The sequence below is a fragment of the Lutra lutra genome, chromosome 7 (genome assembly GCF_902655055.1).
Source record: "Lutra lutra chromosome 7, mLutLut1.2, whole genome shotgun sequence".
Taxonomy (NCBI): Eukaryota; Metazoa; Chordata; class Mammalia; order Carnivora; family Mustelidae; genus Lutra; species Lutra lutra.
Window position 1 is genome coordinate 130,655,557 of NC_062284.1, and position 26,839 is coordinate 130,682,395.

The 26,839-nt window shown below is 56.1% G+C and overlaps 1 protein-coding gene across 3 annotated transcripts; it reads right to left on the bottom strand.

Moving 5' to 3' along the window:
- Positions 1 to 3,363: 3,363 nt before the first annotated feature.
- On the bottom strand, positions 3,364 to 24,001 carry VASH1 (vasohibin 1). Of its 3 annotated transcripts, XM_047737994.1 has the most exons (8): positions 23,713 to 24,001; positions 21,910 to 22,296; positions 16,166 to 16,254; positions 15,005 to 15,064; positions 13,201 to 13,275; positions 9,927 to 10,308; positions 8,026 to 8,138; positions 3,364 to 7,216 (listed from the first exon to the last, which is right to left on the bottom strand). In XM_047737994.1, the coding sequence occupies exons 2-8, from the start codon at positions 22,210 to 22,212 to the stop codon at positions 7,144 to 7,146; spliced, it is 1,095 nt and encodes a 364-aa protein (XP_047593950.1). In that variant the 5' UTR covers positions 22,213 to 22,296; positions 23,713 to 24,001; the 3' UTR covers positions 3,364 to 7,143. The 3 variants fall into 3 exon arrangements, with proteins under 3 accessions (XP_047593950.1, XP_047593948.1, XP_047593951.1); XM_047737992.1 differs by lacking the exon at positions 23,713 to 24,001 and having other exon boundaries at positions 21,910 to 23,544; XM_047737995.1 differs by lacking the exon at positions 23,713 to 24,001 and having other exon boundaries at positions 15,005 to 15,061; positions 21,910 to 23,542.
- Between the last annotated feature and the right edge of the window lie 2,838 nt (positions 24,002 to 26,839).

Consider the following 26,839-nt stretch of genomic DNA (forward strand, 5'->3'; position numbering starts at 1 on the left):
CCCTATTGTTGATCATTTTGTTAGGACCCTGAAGGGCATGGGGGAGAGAAGGCCTGGAGAGTGAGATGGGCGAGAGGAAGAGACCGATCCTGGGCGGAACCATCAGGTCCTAAAGCTTGACCTGAGAAAGGTGTAATCGCCCTGTAATAATCGGCACCTATCCCTGCTGTTCTGAGGCCTGCGAGGAACAGGGTCTGAAGAAGCCTCCTTCCTTGCCTTTTGTTGGGGTCCAGCTCTCTTCTCCCTCCTCACCAAGCTAGAGAACAGCTCTTTCAGCTGCTTTCATTCCCATTCCATCTGCCCCCATACCTTCCCCTGGTCCACATGCATTTCAGGAGGGTCTGTACAGAACGTGGGGTGAGCAGCGCTTTCCTGGTCAAAGCCACGACAGCTGCGTGAGGCACGACGTGTGCCTGCCGGTTGCCCCTTGTTCAGTGCCTATTTCTGATCATCTTGTCTGCACACTGGAGTCAGAGCTGGACTGTGCCCATCTGTTGCTGAAAAGGTTTCCCTCCTGGGCCTCATTCTGCTGGTACTTTCCTCTTCCTCCCGCCTCCTTCGGCAGCAGGTCTATGAAGCCCACATGCCCATGGGAAGCCCTGAAACTAGGTGTGGCTTCCTGCCTTGCCTGAATCAGCCTCTGAGAATCTGAATTATTTAAAGTTACCTGGTGCTTCTGTGGAACCACCTGGGCTGGGATCCAGCCAAAAGAAAACAGCTAGGGATAAGGAACACCGCTTGTCATGTTGGCTTGGTCATTTGGTGACTATAGGTAAGTTCATTCCTTCTTGTGTTTATATCTTGGTGAAATGGGAATTAAAGTAATAATCTTTTCCACTTGTGAGGAATTTTCAGACCTGAAATTGTGCTGTTTGGGCTTTGGCAAGCAAGGGATGCTAAGACTTGAAGAGTATCATGGTAGGCGTTGAGGGTGGGTAGTTCTCGCCAGCCTGGCTGTGTGGTTCGCCTGTGGGCGAAGCATTATTTTGCAGCCTTAAGCTCTGAGGTGTATCCTCAGAGCCCCTTTCCTGGCCTGGAGGCTTTCCTGAGTCATGTAACATTTGCACAGGCTTTTATTAAGTTCAAACAGTGCTTCCACATGCACTGTCAGTCGACCACACCATGTGGGATCAGTGCCGGCGCTCACGTATTACCTTTATTTACATCTGAGGAAACCCAATTCCCAAAGGGGTAAGTTGAAGATCTCCTTTGCTTTATTCCTTGACACCCCACACTCCTCAGAACACAGCCTCTCCCAGAGTAGGAGAGCCCGGTTATCTTGTGAGGCAGACCCATGCTGGGTGGGCCTGGGAGAAGGGACTCACCAACTGGCCTGATGCTGGTTTTTGTCTTTAAACTTTGTTTTTTCTTCCCAGTTCTTGCCCTGGTGTAACAATTAACCAGAGGGTTGTTTTTTGATTGGGTACGTAATGCACAGTGTGGCCTCTCTTCTCCCAGGAGTCAGTCTAGTTTCCACCTGAGGAGAGAGCGGACCTTCGGCCCAACACTTCCAGCCTCATCCTGGTGCGCCTCCCCCTTCCTGAACAAATGCACGAAACCAAACTATTCTAGGCAGGGACCAGCCAGATGAGAGCCTGGTAGGGCCCAGCTTCCACCCCCGTTAGGAGAGTGTGAACCGCGTATGTTTTCCAAGGCGACTCTGCCTTTGGCCCCATGCCTCCTCAGGTCCTCTGCTGCTGAGGCCATACACAGCTGTGGAGAGAAGACTGGAGTCTCTACACTTAAATTCTGGGAGGTATCATCTTTCCCATGACCAAGCCCTTTCTTATTGGGGGTTGGAGGTAGTGCATATCCCCAGAGAGCTGTCCCTCTGGCCAACCTGAGGTGGCCCATCTCCACCACCTGCCAAGCCTCAGCAGCTGGTCCCATAGCCCCTTGGCAAACACTAAGAGCAGGCAGCTCAGGTCAGGGCCATTTGCTTGGGTCTTTGCTATGACCACCTCTTCTTGTCACCACTGACCACCACTCTGGAGGGCAGATACTGACAGATGGGGGTGACAAGGATTTTGACCTCTCCATGTTCAGGGCTCCAAGAAATGCCACCTGCATCTGAAAGTCCAACACAAATCAATCATGTGCCTAAATGAGGCTGGGACATGCTGAAAGCCTGGAGGAAACAGGGCAGCAGGAAATGAGGTACCCCCCCACCCCCACCACACACCATAAGTTGGGTCTGGATCCTCCCGGAAGTCCATGATGATATTTACCTGTCAGTTCTAAGCAGTGTCCACAGTGAGCCTGCTGAACTCATGATGGACTCTGGTCCCAGCACTGACCCCCCTCATTTGTACACCAGCAATCCAGGGGTACCACTGTGAATGAGCCATATCACTGTAGTCTACCCACAGACCCCTGACTGGGTATTTTAGCTGGACTTGAATGTGTACAGTATAATGTTGCCTTTTGGTAAAGGTGTACAATCCACATTATTCACAGATTCTGGTTACCTTGACTGAAGGGGTTTTTGGGGGGTATCATTTAAATTGGACTTAAATGAGCCTGTAAAGAACAAAACTGTCTCTCTATAAAATACAGTCTGAGACATTCATGGATTCCAACAGACCGCCTCCCTTCCTGGCTGCCGTGATTTACCACCATACCCCTGGAAGTGAGGGAGTCTTGCTGGTTAGCACAGGACTTAATGGGAATCGGCTGGAATGAGGAGGCAATACCTCACCTCTTCTTACGAGTTCAGGTGTTACTCTCAGCTGAATGGAAGGAGAGCAGAGCAAAGAAGGGTACATGTGAAAACCAAGGCTGTGGGGTCTAAGAGCTATTTCTGTGCAAGTCCGGTCGCCATGGTTGGGTTAGCCTTAAACATGGGAAGGGGCCTGGAGCTGGAGCAGGGGTGATGGGTGGAACCAGAGGTGCTCTCCAGACCGGTGGCTGTAGCCGCCATGCATTCCGTGCTGAGACTGTGGGCAACCGTGCTGAGGAGGGATTTCAGATCCCTGTTGCTATGCTTTCCTGAAATAACCTTTCCTCCTAGGGGAATACTCCTCCTTCCTCCTCTGTCCCTGGGGGACTGCTGGGAACCAGGATGGGAGGAACAGATGCCGGCCCGCAGGGCTCAAGCTGGCCGTGTGAAGGGGAAGGGTTTCTTTATAGCCAGCAGGAAAGATCTCCCAGGTTGGGGTTAACAAGAGCAGAGTGGCTCAGGCAGGCTGAGGGGGATAGTCTGGGACCCCAGAAATTTCATGACAACTGCAAGGGCCTCAAGTTTTCCTGTTGGCTGGTTTGGGGCTCCCCTCACTTCTGGCCAGGTTCTTCCTGGAGCCACCGAGGCTGACACTGGTGGGCTCCAGCCCCAGCATCCAGGGGAAAGGAGACAAGGCTTCCATGTGGTTTCTGCCCGGCCCATGCAACCGGAGCCGGGAAGCTTTTATTCATTTTAGGAAAAAAGTGAGCACAGCGATGAGAGAGGTGTAAAAGTGAGAGAGGAGGGAGCAATACTGACATGGAAAGAGCAGGAAGGACAAAATCTGGTCCCACAGGCAGCCCAACACAAAGCTTGAGGGAGGGGTGGCCCCCATCACCAGGCCCCTGGGCCAAGCACACCCGAGAGAAAGGGGATCTTGGGGCTCAGGAGCACTAGGATGTGGCAAGGGGGTCAACACTGATGGGCTTGCAGCTAGCACCACAGCAGACTGCCCGGCCTGGGGCGGGCCCCCTCCCACCCTTCAGCTGGTTCCTCAGCGGGAGCGAACGGAGTCTTCAGTACAGGGGTGCTCGGGCACAAAGAACACAGTATGCTGGCCTGCCTTGCACTTGCCTGCAGTTCAAGGCCAGAGGATGGGCTGGGGATGTTAGTGCATCAAAGCCAGAAAGACACTCAGGCAGGAGACCAGGTGCACATGGACACATGGGCCTCCGGGCATGCTGCTGACCAAAACTGGACCCCATCTCAGAGCCAGAAGGTCAAGTTTGAGATGGAAGGAATTAGGGTGTGTGCTGACAGAGAGGGCCAGAAAACAGACACAGCTGGCTTATGGCCCTTTCTGCTCCTCGGGACCCCGGCTCCAGGCTTCGTGACTCCCCGGCCAGGGGGCTGCTACCCTCCCCACGTGTCTACGCCCTGGAAGGATGAGGTCTGGCATGATGGGTGAGGTGAACATGACTGTGTTGAGGCCATGGGAGGGAGAGGCTGGCAGTTAGGTGGGCAGGAAGGCTCTCTAAACCCAGCTTCCCAGTGTTGGGAGCTGGCACTGAGCACGAGGAGGTGGGCTTTGGGGAGCACTCACTGCCACCCCTACCCTTCATTAAGCAGCTTTTTCTGACCTCACCTTGGGGCCTCCTCGGCCAGCAGCCCCACAACTCCTGGGGGCAGAGGAGCCCCCACTGAGTGCTGGAAGGCAGTCCTGAGTCAGGAGCCAGGCCCCTGTTCCTCACAGGAAGTAGGATGAGGTGAAACCAAGGATGGTGACTAAGGCCCCAAGGTCCCTTCCTCTGCCTCCCCAGAAACTCTGCAGTCAGGCCAGCCCCGGGGAGCAGAGCCTGTGTAAACACGCTCAGGAGGGGAGGAGGGCTTGCTACATAGGAGAAAATGTTAAAAATAAATTAAAAAGCACCGCTGTATCCTGTGGTGGCCTTCACAGGCCCGAGGTCTCAGCGCGGAGAGGGTGTGCTGGGGGCTCCCAGCTCAGGGTGATCAGCTCCCTCCTGCGGGCAGCAACAGGGTGGGCCTCATTCCACTTCCTTCTCCCAGACCGCTGTGGGAAGGAGCCTGTGGGCTGAGCAGTTTCCTCCCGTCTCCTCCCCTCTGATGTCTGAGTCCCCTCCCCTGCTGATGAGTGGCTTGCACGAGGCACTCACATGTAGACCCGGGAAAGGCCTTGCTCGTTTCCAGCAGCACACCTCCCCAAGTGAGCCACCTCTGCCTCAGGCCACCCCACGCCCTGAGAACCAGGATGGGATGGGATGGTGAGTCAGGGGTCACAATGGCCCTGGAATTGGCCTGGCTGGGGTACAGTCCGGGGGCAGGTTAGGTGCCTCTGCAGGGCCTGGTGAACCCTGAGGAACCCGAGGGACTGCCCAGTTGGCTTCCTGCTGGGCCTGGCTCCGGGCCCAAGCTGCTGGTGTGAAGAGCCGCCAGCCTCCGGTGCTTCCCTGACCGCACTGGCATTAGCAAAAGCATCCTGTCTCCCTCCCTCCCTCTTTTCTCCGGTTCTCTCACCCCATCCATCTCCCCGGTCTCCACTCCACCCCTGCTGGTGACCCTAGTGGGTCTCTGGTCTGCAAGGAGACTAAGGAAGACAGACATGGGCCAGCTGCCCTCCCTGCGAGCAGCTTCTGTGGCAAGGACCCTGCCCTGGCCCAGCCCGCCCTGGGAAGCCTAGAACTTTCACGATTTCCACCTCAAAGCCTCTCCGTGGACTTCTACCCAGCACAAGTGCTCTCTACCTCAGATTACAAACTGGCATCCTCTTTCATGTTGGGTTTTTAAGTTTTCTGAACTGATTGCCAACATTTAAAAGTCAGGATATTTCACACAAAAATCCAGTGTTCTGGCTTCTGGGGAAAAAAAAATCAGACTGTCTGGCGAGGCAGGGCCCCTCTCTGAGAACAGCGGAGCAGGAGTAGCGGCTTCAGTCGCCACAGTGCACACCCAGCCCTGCAGCCCGCCTCAGCCCCCGCCTGGCCCCGAGGGCCTGTGAGCTTACTACTCTGGTTCTGATCCTCCTTTTTCCAGGGCCCAGGCCCTGGCTGAATCACAGCCTCTTGGTGAAAAGAAACCTTACCGGTCATCATACCCAGCTGCCTTTCCATCACCTGAATCCCCTCTACAGCTTCCCGACAAGTAGCCATGCAGGCTTTGCTTGGACACTGCCAGCAGCAGAGAACTCACTATTCCCCAAGCAGCCTGATTCTCAACTCTCCCCGCATCCTTCTCTCACTTACACTCCCCTGTCCCCAGGCTCTGCTCCTCTGTGTGGCCAGCTGCACACTTGTCCTACCACCACCTTGTTGCTTCAGCTTCTAGAACCTTCTCCCAACCCTGCCAACTTCTTCCCACTTCTCACTCGCCCGCCAGGTATCTCACACTTGACAGGCAGGCTGTGCAGACTCCCGGCTGTTCAGATTCTTCCCTGACAAGCCGTGATCATCCCTGGTACCCCCAAACCTAGATGGGCTGCTGAATGTGGGGAGATAGGCCTGAGGCACAGGCATCCTGATTGGGTCTTCTTTTCACAGCAAGGACTGAGGTAACAGAAAGGGGGGAGTAGCAGTGCCTCTTCCCAACCCTTGGGGACTGGCAGGGGATAGCCCCAGGCCTGAGTGTCCCACTCTATCCCCAGCCAGAGTTCCTGGACCCACCAGGTTGGCTCAGTCCCTACAGTCACACTGAGCCCAGTGCAGTTCTGGGCCTTTGGCAAAGCCCAGCCCCTCTGCAGGGAGTCCCCTAGCTCCAGCAATAGGCAGAGCTGGACTAAGCAAGGGGACCAGGTAGGGGCCTGGGATCTCTCCCCACAGAGTCTCTCCTGGGCTCTCCTATAGCCCGCACAGCACTGTCCATGGGCCACAAGGGCACGAGGGCTCTCCCGGGCCCTGGGCTCTGTTCTTGGGGCAGATGTGGCCTTGTGCCAAGTTCCTGATACTGGCTACACAGCCCTTTCCCAGGATGATTTCTACCCTGCTTCCCGTTCCCTGGGTCAAGATTCTGCCACGGCAGGCAGAACTGGAGGAACACCTCCATCCCTCCTGCCGCAGGCTAAGTGGGGCTGGGAGATTTCCCACAGACTGGATGGATTCAAGTCCCAGAGAGACGCCAGCAGAGCCAGCAACCCCTCCTTGCCTAGCCTTGTGGGACTTAGATCTCCTAAGTACTGGCCTTCTGGCGATGGGCAGATCCATTAGTTTTTTAAGCTTTCCCCAAACACTTTAAACTTCAGTTATTGGGTTAAAAACTCCAAATAAAATACTAACTGCTTCTTGGCCCAAAGTTAGGGGTCTTGGCCCAGTGAGAGGGGCAGCAGCTTGGGTGGCTGAGCTGAGACAGGCTCTTCCTGCTGCCTCTTGCCCTGCCCCCCCATCACCAGCCCCTCCCTCCCCACGAACGAGGCTGGTTCTGGCAGATGGATGCTGGCCCCCGGAAGTGGCAAGGCTGGGGTACTGCCCCATGCCTCACACCCGAATCTGGTACCCATTGAGGTCTGGCATGGCTTTGGGCTCAGAAGGCTTCTTCTCACCCGATGGCCTGCAGGGAAAAAAGAATGGAGAAGGGGTAGGGATGAGTGGCTTGGCAGGGAGGTGGGGGAGGAAGGAGCAAAGAGTGGCTGCTTCTGGGAGCTCCCCCTTCATTCTTCAAGGTGCCCTAGAGGCAGCAGCGAAGTCCATGTGGGAGTGTGCTCCTGGAACCCGTGCTGCGTGTGGTCCCCACACTCTCTTACAGGGTCCTGCTCTTTGCTGGAGGCCCCCTCCTTGGCAGCTGGCAGGAACAGCTCAACTGTGTAGCCCTCTGCACTGGGAACCCGTTCCCTACCAGAGCCTCCTGGGTGGAAGGGACTGACACTGCCCACGGGAGGCCTGCTTGTGCTCCTTAATCATCCTGGAGCTGCGGCTCCTGAATGATAATGATATTAGAGCAAGAGCCAGACCTACCAGTAGGAGAGAAAGGAGAGGAGGCGGCCTGGTATTTTAATGGGATGTTTCTGCCATCTAGATGGAGGCAAACACCAGAGTTGCAGGGCAAAAGTTAGGTTCAAAACCACCCACCAGCTGCCATCTGATGTTAACCTCTCCCTGGGAGAACTCATTGTCTGGCGGGAGCCCACCCATCACCACCTCCGTCCCACCTAACCCTAACCCACGGGGTAGCCAGTGGGTGTGGTTTTCCCCTGGGAAATGGGACAGCAATCCACCAACCCACGTCATCTCCCTCTGTGGAGGAGAGACAAAAAAGGGAAGGGTGAGAAAAGGGTGAGAGAGAGACAGGGATCTAGTAGATGGGAGGGAAAAGCTGCCTTCAGGCTCCCCCAGGCACGACCCTATCACCCCATCCCTCACCGCCTTTCGCTGCGGCTGTTCCTGCGGTGGGGGCTGGACTGGCCCCTCTGGGGGGAGGAAACATCCTTCTTCCGGTCCTTGGTGGGGGAGGGAGGGCCGGTCCCTTTGCCAATCTTGGTGTGGAGGAAGAAACAAAGACACACTTAGGGCTTCCCAGAGTCTCTCCTGCCTGAGGCTGCCCTGTTTCCCAGGGGTCATCCCAAACCTATTTCCCAGGAACTAAAGCTGCTGGGGCAAGGTATCCCCAGCCGGGCAGCTTGCACTTAGAGGGAAGACGCTGAGCTTCGTTATACTGTAAGAAGCCCTGGAGAAAAGGACCATTTACCCATGCCACGTAAATGCAACAGCTGGGGAAGCAGCCTCTGCATTCTGGGCCGGGAACCAACCAGTCCAAGCGGGGGACACTGGTAATCTCAAGCCACACTGAAGCTCAGACTGGCAGTTATGCATGATTAAGAAAAATGAGAAAAGCAAATGAAACATCTTTCATATGACATGATCAGGTTGACCTGAATTTTTAAAACACAGGTTATATGATGGGGGTGCTGGAGAGGGGCAAATAAGGTAGGGAGTCCTTAGCACCAAACAGATTGGGAATCACAGTGCCAAAGAATAGGAAACTCTTAGGGCACCTGGGTGGCTCAGTGGGTCAAAGCCTCTGCCTTTGGTTCAAGTCATGATCCCAGGGTCCTGGGATCAAGCCCCGCATCGGGCTCTCTGTTCAGCAGGGAGCCTGTTTCCCCCCCGCGCGCGCTCTCTCTCTCTGCCTGCCTCTCTACCTACTTGTGATCTCTGTCAAATAAATAAAAATCTTAAAAAAAAAAAGAATAGGAAACTCTTGGCTCCAATTCTAGGTCCAATCTGGTCCCTTGAAGACCTGGTAGGACTCAAGCAACAGGAGCCGCTGGAGGAGGGGGAGGGCCCCCCACCGCCCCGCCTTAGTTACACAGGGTCACTGCAGCTGGCTTCTACCGTGGACAAGGGTAGTGCCTGGGGCCTGGCAAAGCAGGACAGCTGAGCTCTGACCCACCCTGCGGGGGGCACTGAGGGCACCTGTGACATGCCTGCATTCCCCAGCTCGAGACTGAGCGCCTGTCCGATCTCATCGCCTTGAGCAATCGCTTGGGTTCCCTTGTACCTGTTTCCTGCCCTGAAAACAGAGCTCCTACCTGCCACTAGCTGCCTCCTGGGCTCCACAGTGACTGACCAGTGGGGAAGGGCTGAATATCCAGGAGGGGCCAGGAAGGCACCAGGGGAGGCACCCCAGTCCAGGGGGACCCAAAGAGAGTCCAAGATTCTGCCCACTGTAAGGCTGGGGGTGGGCGAGCTTCTCAGCAGCTCAGCCCACCGGCTGGGGTACAATAGCCCCTCACTGTCCTGTTCACCGCAGGAGGGAAAGAGGGAGAAGGGACGACCACCCTCATGGTCTTCCCATGGTATGACTTTCTTCTCATTTCTGACTTCCCCCTAGTCCTTTATTGAAGCAGGATTTGGGAGGTCAAGGGTCAGGATATGCAGCACTGATGGTGGCTCCTTGCACCTGCCCCTACCTTTCCCTCCAGACAGCCCCTGATTTCCCAACCAACTACTCCTCCAGAGGGTCGCTCCCCTGCCCTTCTCCCCAGGTTGCAGGCTCACCCTCCATCCACACCCAGCTCAGCGGCTGCTTCCTTCCAGAGCCTTCCCTGGCCTGCCCACCCGAAGGAACCTGGGGGCAAGGGTGGCCATGTATACTCTTCACCCCCATCACATCCCTTGAGACTCACTCCACCTCTGCTGGGGTGGGGGCCAAGGTGAGGGGGCTGGTGGCCTTCCCTGGTGATGTGGCACACGAGGAAGTGGCAGCCCTTCTACTTCCAGAGCTGGGGGGGGGGTGCTCCCCACCCGGTGCCCGCACTGACCTTGAGCCGCATGTCGCGGGCGTGGCGCTCCAGCTCCTTGCGGAAGTCCTCGCGGCCCAGCCTCTCCACGTCCAGCACCGAGTGCTTCCACTCGATCTGCTCCACGCTGTGCGGGTCGTGGGACACGCACTGGCCCAGCTTCACCTTCTTGAGCACGTGCCAGCAGCGGCCGTAGGCGGCCTCGTAGTCCAGCACAAGCTCGCTGAGCGTGCGGAAGGCAGGCGGCTTATACATCAGGTCCTCACGCCGGCTCATGCCCAGCGCCCCGTAGCGGCCGCCAAAATTCACCCCCAGCACGATGTGGCGGAAGTAGTTCCCTGAGAAGTAGGTCTTGAAGCTGATGGGGAAGCGCTCCAGGGTGGGCATGCTGTTGGTGAGGTAACTGGGCCCGCCAGCCCCGCTAAGGAAATAGCCAGCAGAGGCACAGGGGCCACCCCCGCAACCTGACCCCGACCCCAACCCCGACCCCGGGACCCGCAGCCCAGGGGGGCCCCTCCACCCTGGCTCCAGAGGGCGACCCCTGTGACTGGTCCCACCGGCATCCTGTCCTCCTGCCCGGAGCCTGGCATGCAGTAGGTGCTCAATAAAGTAACCTGTAGGGTCAGGGCTCTCAGTCATTCAAGGCGGCTAGGATGTCAAGGGGGATCACGAACTATCACCAGCTAACAGTGAGCTCCCCGCTGCAAACTGCAGGGCTCCCCACAGCTCTGGTGGCTAAAGGAAGGCTGAGGAGGCCCCCGCCGCACCACTGTCTCCCTCCTCCTGTTAGCCACACGCATGTCCCCTCACCCACCCCCCACTCGCTCTCAGACACATTCTCTCACATTCCCTCTCTCTCTCACACTTCCTCCCCCACGCAGACGGTTCTGTTCTCTCTCTCTGGCTGCTGCTCCCCAGTCCACATGTGCTTGCCCACTGCCCTCACACAGCCAAGCTCCCGGGGCCCAGGAGGCCAGCACAGCCTGGGCCAGCTGCCCACTCTGGACTCTCACCCTGCCTGCCGCACTCATTCAGTCTCTCCGTCCTTCATTTCCCACCCAGGACCTTCTGCTCAGCTCTTCCCTTCGACCAGAGGCCCATCTCCTGCCCACCTTAGCCTGCCCCTCTCCTGCCTTAGGCCCAGCGGTCATGGCTGACCTCGCCTTCTCATGCGAGTGGGCTCTTCTGTATCTTTCCTCCATGACATGCTCACTGCAAACTGTAATGATTTGACTTCTTTGTCTGCTGGCTTATCCTTGTGTCCCCTGCCAGAATGCAAACTTCTGAGAGCAGGGACTTTGTCTGCCCACGTTTCTTGATGCCTGTCTGGGGCTCAGCCCAGAGCCAAGGACCCAGTAGTACTCCGTGAGCAAATGAGTCAAAGGAGATGAACGGGTAAGAGCTTGGAACAGGTGCCCCAGAGAGGCCCTGCACCAAGGGTCCTCCACGCACTGACTTGTTCGGTTTTCCTAATAACCTTGCGAGGCAGGCACGCCCAGTGCACCCTTTGACAGAGGAGGGCCCTGAGGGGCTAGCTTGGGGTCACACAGTAAGTGGCAGAGCTAGGTTTAAGGTCCAGGCCCGCCTGTCCCTACAGTCCGTGCTCTCAGTCACTACGGTACTTACTGAGCCCAACTCCATGCGAGGGCCTGAGGGTGCAGAGATGAACAAGGCAGGCACCCAGGGCGCCCCAAGGACGAGGCACAGGAGCAAACTCAGCACAGCACCCGCCGTGTGCGTGGCAAGCAGGGGGGCTGTGGCTGTTCTGTGGGGGCCAGAGGGAGGGGCCCCAGGCCAGATGAGAGCTGCTCTTGTCATCTTCCTGTCTAGGAGACCCCAGGTAAACTCTGAAAGGCCTCTGGGACTGTGGGATCCTGCCTGGGCCAGCTTTAGGTGAGCTCTGCAGGGAGGAAGCAGAGTCCCCCCTCCTTTCCCTCCTACAGTGTGGGTGGGAGCCTCCTGAAGAAGACAATGTGGGGTCCCAAGGGGGTGCTGGCAATGGCCCTGAGTTTGCAGGCTGGCCTCAGGCGCATCCCCACCAAGAATCCTTTGCACAGGGCCATGCTCTCAGGCTCTACTAGTGGGCCTGCCTGTCAGCAAACCACCACCACAGTGGAGTGAGCTCTGGGGGCCTCTGCGGGAGGGGGGCTAAGGAGGAGCCCCTGGGGTCTTGGTGTATAATTTAAGATAGGTGTGTCTTTGAAGGGTTGGGGGGGTGGTTACCCTTAGATCACAGTCTTCCTTGGAGAAGCTGTGCTCCTGGCCTGACTGTCATGTCCTCCTCCCCAGGGAGTGGAGTCCTTGTTCTGGTGGGCAGCTCGCCCCCGGGACTCTCTGCAGCGCTAAGCCAGGCACCCATACTGCGGGTGGGGGGAGACAGGATATTTAAGGTACTATGGGAAGCAGGAGATGGGACGGCTGGGCAGGGATGAATCAAGACTGGCAAGACTGAGTGATGGGCATGTGGGATTCATTATAATGTTCCGTTTGTACAGGCTTAACATTTTCTGTCATGAAGCACAACCAAAGGCTGTATCTAAGGCACAGACGAATACGAGCAGAGAACAGGCCATGAACACCTGTCTCCCTCCTGCTCTGACTCAGGGCTGGGCTGTCCCACCTCACTACCCTGGTGACCCAGCTATAGGCCTCAGTCTGCCCTTTGGATGGGGGTGACCCAGAAACTCTGCCTTTTTAAAGAGGCATTTTTGTTTCAAAGACCCCATCCATCATCTCCACGAATCAATGTGTCCTGGAAATGCCAACATTTGGGCATTCAAACGGTTTCTCCCAGACTGTCTGGTTCTCAGAAATGGCACGACAGCCTTTATGAGACAATACGCCCAGATTTTGGGTTCAGAGAACACAGTCACGGTGTTTACAAGATTCAAAAAAACCTGCCTAAGGGTGTCCAGGTGGCTCAGTCGGTTAAGCATCTGCCTTGAGCTCAGATCAGGATCCCAGGAAGGGATAGAGCCTGGCGCTGAGCCGCCTGCTCAGGAGGGAGCCTGCTTCTCCCTCTCCCTCCTCTCACCACTTATGCTCTCTCTCACTCTCTCTCTCTCAAATAAATAAAATCTGGGGGAAAAAAAAAGATTGGCCTAATAAGCCTGGAAAGTCAGCAACTGAGGTGTTGGGGACTGAGTCCCCCAAGAGCTCCGTCACTTTGGGACCAAGTTCATGACGGCTGGGAGGGCCTCAGAGCTCGTTCAGCCCTCCCCCTCCCGAGGAGGAAGCTGGAGCCCAGAGAGGCGAGCTCACCTGCCCCTAGTCTCTGAGGGCCAAGGAAGGATACATTCCCAGGATCACGGCTTCCAGGCATTTGATTGGCAGAGCCTCTTTGGTCATTTCCTTGGCCAGGTCCATCAGCCTGGGGGAAGGGAGTCAGAATGATGATGAGGACACAGCCTCCAGTGCCTTCCAGTGGGAGGAGGGTCAGCAGGAGGGAGCAGGTGGTCTAGAAGTGCTACAGGACAGAGAGCCCCAGCTCAGGACCAGCATCCCCCCAACCCCCAACCCAATCTGTTCTGAGCCTGAGGGGTTGGAGAAGAGGCAGGCACTAAAGATAAAGGAGGCGGCCTCATCTCCCTTTCCTACCCTCCTTTCATTTCCTCCTCCCACCCCAGACTTTCCCACTCCAAAGACTTCTGGGAGAGGGAAGCATGAATTGGGGTGGTGGTGGTGCGTTGGTAGGCAGGTCTTTGACACCCGCGGGGCTGGGGGCCTTCTATCAGGATGGTGTTTGCGGGGGCCAGTGGGAAAGCATGCCAAGGATGCTGGGACCTTGGCATTGCTCTTGTCCCTTTCAGAGCACAGTGAACACTCTTGACTCAACCATGGCTTCTCCAAAGAGCTTGTAATTGATTACAACTGCCCCCCCGCAGCTGGCCAGCTGCCTGGAGCCTAGACACAGGCTCTCAGGCAGTTAGCCGTCCAGTGACAACCCAGCCTGTTCTGAACTTGCAATTCAGGCCACTTTGGGACAGACTATCCCTGAGGCCATTAAGTGCTGCTCCCAGGCTGGGGAACACAGCCTGGCCACTGGCTTTGCCCAGGAGGGTGCTGGATTCCTCCATCGCCCTGAGGCTGGAGCGGGGCCCCCAGCACCCAGCAGCCACAGGACAGTAAGAGCAAAGCTCTTCGGTTAGAGAGGCTGGATTCTACCCAGGGCTTTGGAGAAGGGGTAATGAAGACAGTTAGCAAAGAGACCATTTTAAGTATTTTCATAAGAAAGCAAACATGGACAGATTATACAAGGAGAAAGATGTAAAATTCACATTAATTTTTAAAACACAGGGTTTTAGGGGTGCTTGGGTGGCTCAGTTAAAGTGGCTGCCTTCAGCTCAGGTCATTGGTCCTGGGATTGAGCCCCAGAGCAGTCTCCTTGCTCAGCAGAGAGCCTGCTTCTCCCTCTCCCTCTGCTTGCCAGTCTACCTACTTGGGCTCACTTGCTCTTGGTCTCTCTCTCTCTAATAAATAAATAAAACAGGGTTTTATACTTTGGGCTGAGCTCCCAGACCCAGCAGTGGCATTCACTCTTCACCCCTGTGCCTTTGGGGCTTCTTTGGGGTGAAACCAGCTAGGCACCTACAGGGACTGGCAGAACGGGAAGTGAGAGATGCAGTGTTCTCTCCAGTGGGGTCCCTGTTTCTCAGACACTGGGCCTTGTACTAAAGGACTAGAAGAGCATCTAATAAGGCAAATGGGGCAGCAGACAGGCCCCTGCAACAGGGAGTATGTGGACAGTTGCAGGGAAAGGAGAGAATGGGAGAACTGGCTCTCTCCTGCTAAGCTCACCTCTTAATTTAAAAGAGAGAGAAAGAGAAAGATGAGGCTAGACATCTACCTGGGACACCCTTTGTCCTCACCAAGGCAAGGTGGGGGGCTGCCCATCATTCTCCCAGCTCAGCAAGGATCTTGGGGTTTCCTTTCCATCAAGGGAGCCCTGGATATTCATCCTGGGCAAGAGTTCCCCCTTTATGACCACCTCAGAGCCCCACGGTGGTATTTGCCCCCACTCGCTGGCTCCCCGCCTGTCTCTCCCCAGGCACTCCAACCTGGCTGGGGGCACTGTTAGCCTGGGTGCTCCCCAAACTTACCCTGTCAGAGGTCTGCTCTTCTTAATTTCAAAGAACTGTGTTCCTGTGTGATTGTACCTGCAGGTACCAGTTAAGGGTTTCCTGGGTCTGGAAGAGCTGCATCCCTCTGCCCCCACCCCTACCCCAGACCGTGGGCCCAGCACTCCCGGAGTACAGACTGGATAAGAACCCCACAAAGTGCTGTCACAAGGCACTTGAGACTGGAATATTGGAAAGGAGAGGACGCCAGGCCAGCCAGGGCTGGGAGATGGAGCACACAGCTCTCTGCAGCACGACATTTTCCACCAGCTGAGGAGCAATGTGCATGGACAGGAGGCTGGAATGGGGGGTCCCAGTGCAGCTCGACAGCCAGGAGCTGCTCCTGAGCCAACTGCCTTCCCCAGTTCGGGCTCCAACGTCCCCACTGGGACAATGGAAGGGCTGGGCCTCATTTCCTGTAATGAGTCTGTCTTTTCTCCTGCTCAGGCCCCAGGCCTAGTCCTTCCATCCCTGTCGCATCTGCAGCTGGAAAGGCCTAGGGAGAGGACTCAGGACACACAGCTCTGGGCAGGCACAGGGGGTAGAGAGGCCCAGAGCAGGGATACTGAGGAATCGGGCTTGCGGGGCGGGGGGGTCAGGTCTTTCCATGCTAGGCAGCTGGCCTCTTACAAGGGAAGAAAAAGGCAAAGAACTAGGAGAATGTTCCAAGATGTAGAAGTTACTTCCTGGAGCATAACACCCTTTTTCTCTTCCACTGGCCTCCGCCTATCCCTTTTAAACCAGCTGTTAAACAGCCCCAAGGGAGCTTCTCCTCTCTCCTCCTGCTGGTCTGGATGGCCAGCAGAGGAGGAGGTCTGTGCTGGGGGATCTAGGCCTGATGATCTCAACATCTCAACGGCAGGTCCCTCAAGAGACATTTACGTGTCACCCAGAGGACGGGGAAGTGGGTGGTGGAGAGGCCGGAGCGGGTCCGGCCCTCTTCCGATAAAACCCTCACACGCCCCGGCTGTGGTGACCACTGGACAGCCACAGAGACACCTGTGAACGGCACTCGGGTGTGGACTGTGGAACTGGGCCGCTCTGCTGATGCCTCTCCAGCCCTATCTGAGGACGAGCCCGCCTTGGCCTTTGGACCAGCAAGCCAGCCAGAGCGTGGCCGTGACCCTGAACCTGGGAGGATACTGCAGCTCCCTGATGTAGCGCTGCACGGCTTCCAGGCGCTCAGGGACAGGCGTAGAGGGCGGGAACGTAGGCACACTCGGTATGGGAATCTAGGAGCAGAGAAAGGGCTCTGGTCAGAAGAGGGAGGCTCACCCTGGGGCTTCCAGCCCACCCGCCTGCCACCAAGGACTCGCCCCCAGGGAAGCCGCCACCTGGAGACAGATTCCCCCTTCCCTCCTGTCCTGACCCTCTGTCCTTGGCAACTCCTTCCGGAGACTGTGGTCAAGCCCCCCCCGGCCCCGCCCCCACCAAGGCCATTTCTCTCCCTCCTGGCACTTGACAGCATTCCTGATTTGGAGCCTCTGCTGTTTACATTTTATGCTTCTTCCATAATTTTAGGAAAACACAGGTTGGCTCCCCAGCTGTTTTGAATCTTAAATATTCATTAACTTCCAGGCTTCACAAGAATGTCAATATTGGGGTTGAGTTCAAGTGTGGGATCAAAGCGGATCTACCTGGTGTCCCTTCCTGCCCCCCTGCCCCCCAGGGCCCTGCCTGGGCTGGGGGAGCACTCCAGAGCCCAGTATCACGGCCGCATGTGGAAAGGCACGGCCCTTCCAGCCGCAGCCAGAAAGGCTGAGGTGGTCGCTGCTGGAGGAACAGGTTTGGGGACAGGTCTTGCTGGGGACCTACTTGCCATGGCCTAGCTGCTTTGGAGGGGTTTCGTGGAGGCACAGGAGCCCCCTTCTCAGGCCAGGGGGCCTGAATTCTAGCAGTTTGGCTGCGACAAGTCAGTGAGGCAGAGGTGGCCAAGAGGAGTGCCAGCTAGGGTTGTCTGGGGTTACGAAACACACTTCTTTAGGTAGAAGAACTGGACTTCCCGGACAAGGCCTACCGGTCTGGGCTCCCCCTCCGCCACCAGGACATCTTGCTGGGAGGTGGCCTCAGGCTCCTCACAGAGAGGTCTCCGCACCCCCCCCATGCCTCCACCCCCACTTCCTCCCAGGGCACACAGAGACCACCCCGCAGGCTGGGGCTGCTGAGAGTCTCAGGCTGCATAGATAGGGGTAGATAGATAGATAGCCAAAGGGCAAAGCAGGAACCCTGTTTGTGTGAACTTGGCGTAGGGCTGGGGAGGGAGAGGTTCTCCCTGTCATGAGATGCTGAGCCCACAGGGCACAGCCTTCTAAATTACAGGGCTACGATGTCTGGGGCTCTAATGTGGAGGAAGGTGACATGCCAGTGATCATCGTACACTCACATATGGGTGCCACTGCTGACAGGGGGACAAAGGACAGGCTTGGACAGACCCCTACTCATGCCAAAGGGTGAAGAGGCAGGAGGGAAGGCCCCGCTGGGAGAGTACAGAGGAACAGCTCTGCATGAACTTCCTTTCTCTTCCTTGCTGGTCCCCTCCTTCCTGTCTGGGCAGTCCTGAGCAGCTGACACCTCTCTCTGGAGGAAGCTACTTCCCCTTTCATATCACATGGCTGCCCAAACTGACGTGGCCACTTACAGTCACCAGGAGGATAAAAGTCCCAAAATTGGGCATGGCGGCAGGGGGGGGCATTCTCCCACTTCCTGCCTAACCACTGTGAGCCAGATGAGCTCCAGAACTCTGAGGGCCTGGCCTAGCCTTCCCCCCAATCAGGATATGGGGGGAGGGGAAGTGGGAGAGGATCTGGAAGAATTCCTTTGCAGTGAACCATGAATAGCAGGGCGCCTGACCTCCTCAGGTGGAAGGTCTCCAAGAGGCAAGTGGGTCATCCCCTTCTCGAGTGAGGCCATCCAGGGGCTTCCAGGGGTTTTGGATAAAGACTGAAAAGATGCCCTCCCTTGAGCTACTCCGAACAAGGAGGGAGCTCCAGTCAGAGGGTCCCTCACCGACGCTTACCAGAGCCAGGCTTGGATCAGGGCATCGCCTGCCCTGACAGAGAACCTAGGGATTGGTTACTCTGGGAGAAGGAAATGACTCCAGGAGAGGCAGAGAAAGATATGGGATTCACAAGCAGGGCCTCAAAGGCCCCCACCACTGGGGCTTAGCTGGAAGGAGCTGTGTGACAAGCTGCATGACTCACATTATGTGTTAACCAGTGTAGACAGGGCCGACGCCGTTCTGAATGTTCCCGTACACACTCATTTGCTCAAACACACACACACACATACATACACACACAGAGATTCTGTACACCCAAATGGCACGGCCTGCTTTAGGATTGGAGCCTGGATTTGCACCCTGAGCCTCACCTGTAAAGCAGGAGCCAGGAAGTGTCAAGGGGTAGTTAAGTGAGGTATGTGGCAGTGAGTGGTATCTGCTACCCAGATCCTTCCAGGACAACTCCTCCTCTACTACCAAGGCCAAAGGTTACCCTTGCTCCATGACCCCCTGAAGTCTTGAGCTCTACGAAGACATTCTCTCTGGTGGAGCCCATTTCAACCAGCACAACAGGGAGGTTTCCGGGAGGCAGAACAGCCCACAGATGAAGGTGTGGGCAAGAGGTGGGACGGCCTAGAGGCTGGTAGACCAGACCATCATGATCCAAATCCCAGCTCTGCCATTTCCCATCTGGCATCAAGTTCCTAAACATCTCTCTGTGCCTCAGAGGCCTCATCTGTGAAATGGGCACTGTAACAGAACCAACCTCACAGCCTAAAGGAGATGCTGCAGGTTGAGGCCTTAGAACAGGGACTGGCACATGGCCAAGGTTCGATTCCTGTCCAGCATCACTACCGTGTGGACCAAAGTGACTGGTCAGCACGTGCTGATGCTGGCCGTGTTACCTCTTTGGAGGAGATGTCTAGATTCCCATTCTGCAGGAGCTCCGTGGCCAGAGCCACGGTCAGAAGACCATCAGCAGCTGGCGCTGGGAGGAGGGGCCGCTGAGCATTTAAAGGTGGTGGCAGCTTGGAACATCAAGGAGAGATTCTTAGGTAAGGACACACACTGTGTCCGCACCTGACATCCTTTTAGAAGTGGGCTGTCCTTCAACAAACTGCATCATCCTCTAAAGGCTGTTCCCCCAAAGCACCGGGGGGTGGTGGCTGCTGAACCCCGGGCTGTGCTCCATTTGCCGGGTGCACATATTCCATGCTCACCTTTTCACATGCTCCACTTCAACAATTCCTCCCGAAATCCCTCGGACACCGCTGTGGCGACTGTCCCCATTTTATAGCTGAGGACACTGAGGCACAAGGAAGCTACGTGCCTTCCTCACACAAAAACAGTTATGAGAGAATCAGGATTTGCATATGCTGGAATTTTGTGCCCTGCTGGAATTTTCTGCCCAGCTCTTTGTATCACACTGCTACACTGGGGGGGCTCCCAGGCTGAGCCAAGGGGCAGGGGCCAGACTGGGAGCACAAAGCAGGAAGGCAGGCGGGGAGGACGTGGCCCGTCGGGGGAGGGGGAACGAGTCCTCAGGGCCAGCTGCCAGCTGCTATGTGGGATCACAGATTCTCTGTTCCCGGATCCCATTTTCTGAAAAGGTGCCCAAAATCTGGATCTTTATATGAAATTTCCCAACTCTACATTTTGGCTCCAGTGATCTTTCAAAACAGTACGCCATCCCAACAAAATAGCTCTTGGGCCCGCCATGATGTGAGAGAGTGCCTCTATGCTACCTCCAGGGGCATGGCCACTCAGGGAGGGGCCAGCCCAGGGGTCGGTTGTCTCTGCTGCTGGCACCAACCCCCAGTGCCTCCCAGACTCTAGGGCTCCTTTCTATTCTGGGCTAAGGTCCAAGAGGAACCTCGTAGGGATGTGCAGCTTCTCTGACTGTGACCTTTGTCCCATGGCGTAAGGAGGGCGAGACTGGAACTTTTCCAGGCTGCTCACAAAACCCCTTCTACTCCACCAGACGGTCAGTCACAACATTCCCTCCACACCTGGCCAGGAGCTTCATTCCTTCATGGGTGTCCTTCCTAGACACGAAGGCTGAAGATGGCAAGATGACACTACAGACCAGTCGCTAACGAATTTGCAGATTTTTTTTAGACTTCGGGAGTGGTAACAGTTTTGCAGGGAACCATTCACACTCTTCCACAGCCCGATTGAGACATAAGCAAGGTGGCTGGGGAGCTGTCTGCCAAACCCCCGCTTGCGGCTGTGGGAGAAGCGCTGGGCTCTGGCCCTCCTGGAGCCGACCCTGTGGGAAATCTAGCCTCCCCTCCTGATAGAAGATGTGCAGAGAGGTAACAAACATCCGTTAACAACCACTGGCTTCAGACTACTCTCTGTTAAATGCTTTGACACATAGTCTCTCATTGAATTTTCCCTACAGTCCACTCCATCGCACAGGTGAGAAAACTAGCTCACACAGGTTGAGGATCTGCTTGAGTTCACACAGGGAGATGGGCGATCAAAACCAACATTCATATCTTTTGACGCAATGCTTCCTTTCCAGGAATTTATGCCAAGGAAATAATCAGAGACGGACCCCCAAATGTATGTTTTAGAATGTTCACCATGTGTTCATCTTAAGAATCAAATATTAGAAATAATATCCAATCATAGGGGATTAGCCTCATAAGTTCCAAGTTTCTACATAGGACGATAATGGAGCCATACATAATCAATCCACATTTTATCTCCCCTGGAAATATGAGGGTGTTGCTTAACCTTCAACCTCTGAATTCCCTTTTCCCAGAAGACAGTTTCTGATGGCTCTACCAATAACTTGGTAAAAATGAAACAAAACAGGCTGTCTCCATGTCTATTCTACGTGAAGGGCTGCTGTCCCTAGCTCCCTACTCACCTGAGGAGGCACGACTAAGCACTGGGCTTGACCTTTGCCCCAAGTGCTTTTCTTTGGGCATTTCTGCATTGGGGAGAGTGTTTCCTTAGTCTCAACTGTAATGCCAAAAGACCCAAAAACTGTGCATGTGAAAACTGTAAGCACTCTTTCACCCAGCAAACACATGCCTGTGCCTGTCCTGTGCCAGGTGCACAGAAGGCCCTGGAAAGACAAAGATGAATGAGACACAGCCTCAGCCTTCCTGGGGAACACAACTGAAGGACAGCCATCCCAGGGCTGGAAAGATGATTTAACTTTACTCCTCTCCACAGGCCCTTTTCGGACTGCCCTCGCCTCCAGCAGAGCAGAGGACATGGAACCCGGAGACCTGTGGTCTCGAGTCCTGGCTCCATGGTCACTTACTAGCTGTGGGACCCTGAGTTCCTGCCTGAGTTCCCATCTGTAAAAATGGGACCTCAAAGCCCACTCGTTCCACAAGGCTGTCAGAGAACTCAGAGGGATGAGGCATGAAAATATTTTCTCAATATCTGAAGCCCTGTATCCTCCTTAGTCCTTCATTACCTCTCTGCCCACAGTTCACTGGCTTAGCAAATAAGATGTAAGCCACACTGGTGCACTTGTTAATCTGCTGCCCTGCTCACAAAACATGGGTATTTAAAAAGAGATGGCTGGCTCAGTCAGAAGAGCATTCGACTTTTGATCTCGGGGTCATGAGTTCGAGCCCCACTGGGGTGTAGAGATTACTTAAATAAATAAACTTAAAAAAAAAATAAAAAGAGATGGAAGAGTGCCTGCTGGAAACAGGGTATGCGGACCTCACAGAACCTCAGTAGCAGCTGAAAGAAAATTCTTCTGGACAGGTACAACCTATCTGTGTTTTCAAAGTGTTACCATGCCAGCAGTCCCCTACCCTACAAAGGAAAGCGTGGTTTTGTTTTCCCAGCCCCAACATGACTAAAAGCCTGGATACTAACCCCCCTCCCCCAAGCCACACACATACCCATCCCTCACCTTGGGCAGGTCTGTGGCCCCACGTATCCGCTGGGCCACCTTCTCTCCATCGGGGTGGATCTTGGCCACGTGCTTCCACATCCTTTCCCAGGTGGCCTCGTCCACAGGCAGCCCACCCCGGTTGACAAAGAAGGGGATGCCTCCATCTCGCAGGTCCTCTTCCCCTTCCTCTTCTGGCTCATCATCTCTCTGGGCTGAGGCCCCTTCGCTGGTCTCCAGACGTCTGACCCCAGAGGGGGTGACAGAGGCAGTGGGGGCAGCGCCGCTGCTGCCACCCCCCGCCACTTTCTTCCCCCCGGGCATCCCCAAATCCTTGATGGGGGTGGGAGTATGTATTAGGAGGCAGGAAAAAAATAGGTGGCTCACAGGGGTTCTCCCACACACCAGCTGCAGAGATAACACATGGCCAAACAGAGCGTAAGGCGCCTTTAAGAAACCAGGGCGTGGCTCCTGTACAATAAAATACTACTCGATAAGAAAAAAAAAATCAGTGCCTCAACGTGAAGTAGGGGATAGAGAGGTGGTTGTCTGGGGTCAGCCTTAGAGGCTTTGTTCTTTTTGTGAAACGGAATAAAGAGAACACACCCCAAGTTGGCAGCCTTCACAAAGCTCCCCCATTTGACAGCGAGAACAATGACGGCAGCAGTCTGGGCTTGCAGAGAGAAAAGTCGGAGGGAAACTGAGGCCAAACAGCTCCGACCTGCGGCCACAGAGGGTCAAGGCACCGGTGCTCAGGCCGACCGGGCTCCCCAAGTCCTAGTTTTGGAGAGAACAGATTTCTCTGCAAAATATCGCACGCTCAAGGCAGCCTGCGCTCCGGGGGGTACCGAGGCGACTCCTGGCCGCATCAGCTCGGAGCCGGGACCCCCGAACCGGATGGTGGCGAGGAGGCAGGCGCGCTTTCTTCGATGCGACGAGCGGGGGAGCCAAGACTCGCAGCTGGCTGGGCGCGGGGAGGGGGCGCGCGCCGACGCGCTCATTCCACGCCCGCGGCCAACTCCCCGCACAAAGTGGGCTTTGTCTCGGGCCCCCGTCCCCTCACCCCCGGGAAACAGCAGCGCAGCTCCCAGAGGGGGAAGGGCGCGGCGGGGAGCGCCAAGGCCCCGCCGGTCCCCAGTCGGGCGCGCCTCAACGGGCGGACAGCGAGCACTCGGCGCCGCTCAGCCCCAGCCGAGCCATCGCGGGGCGCGGGTCCCGTTCCCGGGCCCGGGGTTCAGCGGGGCCGACTCGGGCGGCGCGCAGAGGCCAGGCTGAGGTCACCGAGCGGCGGGCTCCGGCCGCGCGGTCGCAGCCTCGGAGTGGCTGCGGCATGGGCGGTGGCGCGGCCGGCCTGGGCGAAGGATGCTCCGCGGCGGTCCGCTCGCGCTCCCGCTGCCCCGGCTGAGATGGGGCGGGGTGGAGGTGGGGGGGATGGACCGCCGGACCGGGAGGGCTCGAGGCTCGCGCAGCCACAGCCCGCGGATGGAGCTGGAGGCGAGTGACAAAGCCTCGGCGAGCGCGGGCTGCGCTAGTCCCCGGAGAGCAGCCCGCCGAGCGCGGGGTCCAAGCGCAGGTCGCGGCTCGGCTGCGCTGCGAGGCTTGGGCCGCCGCCGCCCCCGCCGCCTCAGGGCCCAGCTGCCTCGGGCCGCGCGCGTCCCCTGCCCGCCCGCCGCCCACCGGCCTCGACTCCCGTCCGCGCCGCGCATGCGCTCCGTCCCCCCCTTAAAGGGCCAGCGCGTTCCCGCCAGGCTCTCCGCCTCCCGCCCCCCGCCCCGCGTCCCAAGTTATCTCCAGGAGGCAGGGGGTCGTCCGCTCCTCTCCCACCTCTTTCTCCCGGCGCCGCGAAGCCGGCGCGGAACCGCGGAGGAAGTTCACAGCGTGCGGCGCAGAGCGCTAACTGCACGGAGGTTCCGGGCTCGGGAGGCCCGCGGTCGGGAATTTCCTAAAGGAAGCACCTCGCAGGGGCCCTCGGGGGGTCGGCGCGAGAGCTCCGGCTTGGAGGACCGGGTTCTAGACAGGAGTCAGAGTCTAACTTCCCGCGGGACATCCTCCAGATCGCTTCCCTAAGTGGGCCTTGGTTTCCCGATCTATCAGCCGAGCTCGTCGCACCCGGTGAGCGCAGAGTCCTCCTGGCGTGCGGGCTCCCTAAAGGAGGACATCTGGGGGTTAGGGTCCGACCTCTGGAAGAGAAAGGGTTAAAAGCCACCCAGTTCCACCCCGAGTGGAGATCAGTGGGAGGGGGATGCCATGCGCGGAGTTTGCCCCTAGTTGGCTTCCCTGGACCCTGGCGGTGGGCGTCCTCGCGCGGCGGGCAGAGGGGCTGCTGCGCTCCAGGGTTTGGGGACCGCGCGACCCGTGGGAGTGTGAGGCGACGGTCCAGCAAGATCCAGCCGGCTCAGAGGAAGGGGAAAATACGGCTTGCAGGACTGCAGAGACCCAAGGCAACTTTTACTTCCCTTCCACAGAGCAGCAACGGGGAATAGGCACCAACAGGGAGCCGAGGGAAAGAACTTTGCAAAGGAGACAGATAGCCTTGGGTGGTTTAAGACTTGTGGTCTCCTTTCTCCCACCAGGAGTTAGTATGAATGTGGCGGCAGGGAGGTGGGGTGGTAGAGCAGATTTCTGGGCTCTGGGCTGCCTACCTGCAGGTGCTGATTGCTTAGGTCTGTAATTGCTGCATTTCCCACCACCCCTCTCTGACAAGCTGAGGTTTCTACACCTGGGCTGGAGCAGCAGCGGCCTTGGAGAATCCGGAATTGCTCAGTGGTTCCTCCTCTGTTCCGTAGTTATCCCTCGTGTCTGAACTTCCTAGGTCCCCTGAGCTCCAGTAGCTACCTCTTGCTGCCTCCAGGATTGGAAACCAAGGGTGATGAGTGATGGGAAGGGTCATGGGACTTCAGGAAAGCTAGTTAAGAGGAGATCCTCTTAAGCTCACTGAGGATAGAAGACTCGGAGCATGAAAACCTCCAGGCACCTTCAACCTTTACCAACTCATTGCATGGATGGGGAATTTGAGTCTCAGAGAGCAAGTCCTTTAAGCTCACACAGCGAATAACTTGAACTGAAGCCTTACTTCTTCAGACACTTACTTGCCTTTCCACCCTGCACTTGGCCTCTTACCCTAGCTAAGTGGTTGTGGTAGTTTAAACGTGTTGGCAAGCTCTTTTTTTTTTCTTTTTTTCTTTTTTTTTTTTAATTTAGGGACGCCTGGGTGGCCCAGTCGGTTAAGCCACTGCCTTCAGCTCAGGTCATGATCCCGGGGTGCTGGGATGGAGTCCTGTCCCTGGGCTCCTTGCTAGGCGGGGAGCCTGTTTCTCTCTCTGCGTCTGCCTGCAGCCGCACGCTGTGAAATGCTTGTGCTCTCTCTCTCTCTACCCCCCCTCCGACAAATAAATAAATAAATAAATAAAATCTTAAAAAAAAAAAAAAGATTTTATTTATTTATTTGACAGATCACAAGTAGACAGACAGGCGGGGGGGGGGGGGCGGGAAGCAGGCTCCCGGCTGAGCAGCAAGCCCTATGCGGAGCTTGATCCCAGGACCCCAAGATCATGACCTGAGCCAAAGGCAGAGGCTTTAATCCACGGAGCCACCCAGGCACCCCTGTTTGCAAGCTCTTTACTGCTTCTCTTTATCCAAAAGATGTTGGCTCATTCCCCTCCCCTTGACTGTGGTCTTGACTTAGCTATTGGCTTGTAATGAGCAGAACAAGGTGGAGGTGATGCTACATAGCTCTTAAGCCGAAGTCATAGAAAGGAGACAGTCTTTCTGTCTCTTCCTTTCCCAGGACAGCCGTCCTGGAGCCTAGTCACCATGCTGTGAGGAAGCCCAGGCCACATGGAGAGAGGACAGGAGGCTCTCCAGGAAGGTTCTCAGCTCCCAGCCAGCCTCACTCATCAGATAAGTGGTGAACTGGGGTTATTCCATCACCTGCCTTTGAGTTGTCTAGACGAGGTCGCAGACAAGGAGCAGAGATAAGCCCACCTTGCCGTGCCCTGTCTGAATTTCTCTCCCATGGAAAATGAGAGATAAGAAGCGATCGTTGTTGTTTTAAGCCAGTAAGTTTTGGGGGTATTTTGTTATGCAGCATTAGTTAATTAATTCTGTGAATGACACTTCCTGAAATGACAAGGAATAAAATGCACTTGGAGTCCTTATTCGAACATTCAACAGGAAGTAGTTATTGGCACCTTTTAGGTGCCTGGCTCTCTAGGAGGCCCTGAGGATTCGGTGTGAATAAGAGGAGCGTGAGCTTTGCCCTGGAAAGGCTTACGGTCTCTACCACTGGAGGAGATGGTTAAACATGATTCTAGTAAAGCACTTTGCCAGAGGCTTAGACCAGGAAGCTAGGGGAGGGCACACCTGGGGCAACTTGCCAGTTAAGTGGATTGCTGGGGAAAGAAGAAATGAATTGGGTACAAGGCCAGCATGGTCTAGCTTGGAGAGTTTTCTGGGATATATTTGTAGAAGGAGGAGGAGACAGGTGTCAGGCAAGGTGGGAGGGGCATGCAAATAGATGAGAAAATGATGAAACTAGGGAGGGATGTGTCTTAATTTCATTTTAGCAGAAAGCTGAGAAAGGACAAGAGCTTGTGAACGGGGGCCCAGATCTTGGGTCCTGCAACAAAACCTCCCATGCTTCCCCTTACCTGTATCTAGGAAATAACATCTCTGGTGACACTTCGGACACTCCCTCATTTGGCTCTAAGCTCTTATGACTAATATTTCTTTCGCTGCCTTTACAAAAACTCTCGAAGAAATTTGGATGAGTTAATTTCCATTTTGCAGATGCAGAAATGATGCTCAGGGAAGCTAGGCAGCTTAAGTACCCAGTTTAGGACCCGGCATGTCAGGGGTGCTGGGTACTGATGATGTAACTTGGATGATGATGAGGATGATGAAGATAATGATGCCTAGGTCACATCGTATCTCACTTATTATTGTCACACTG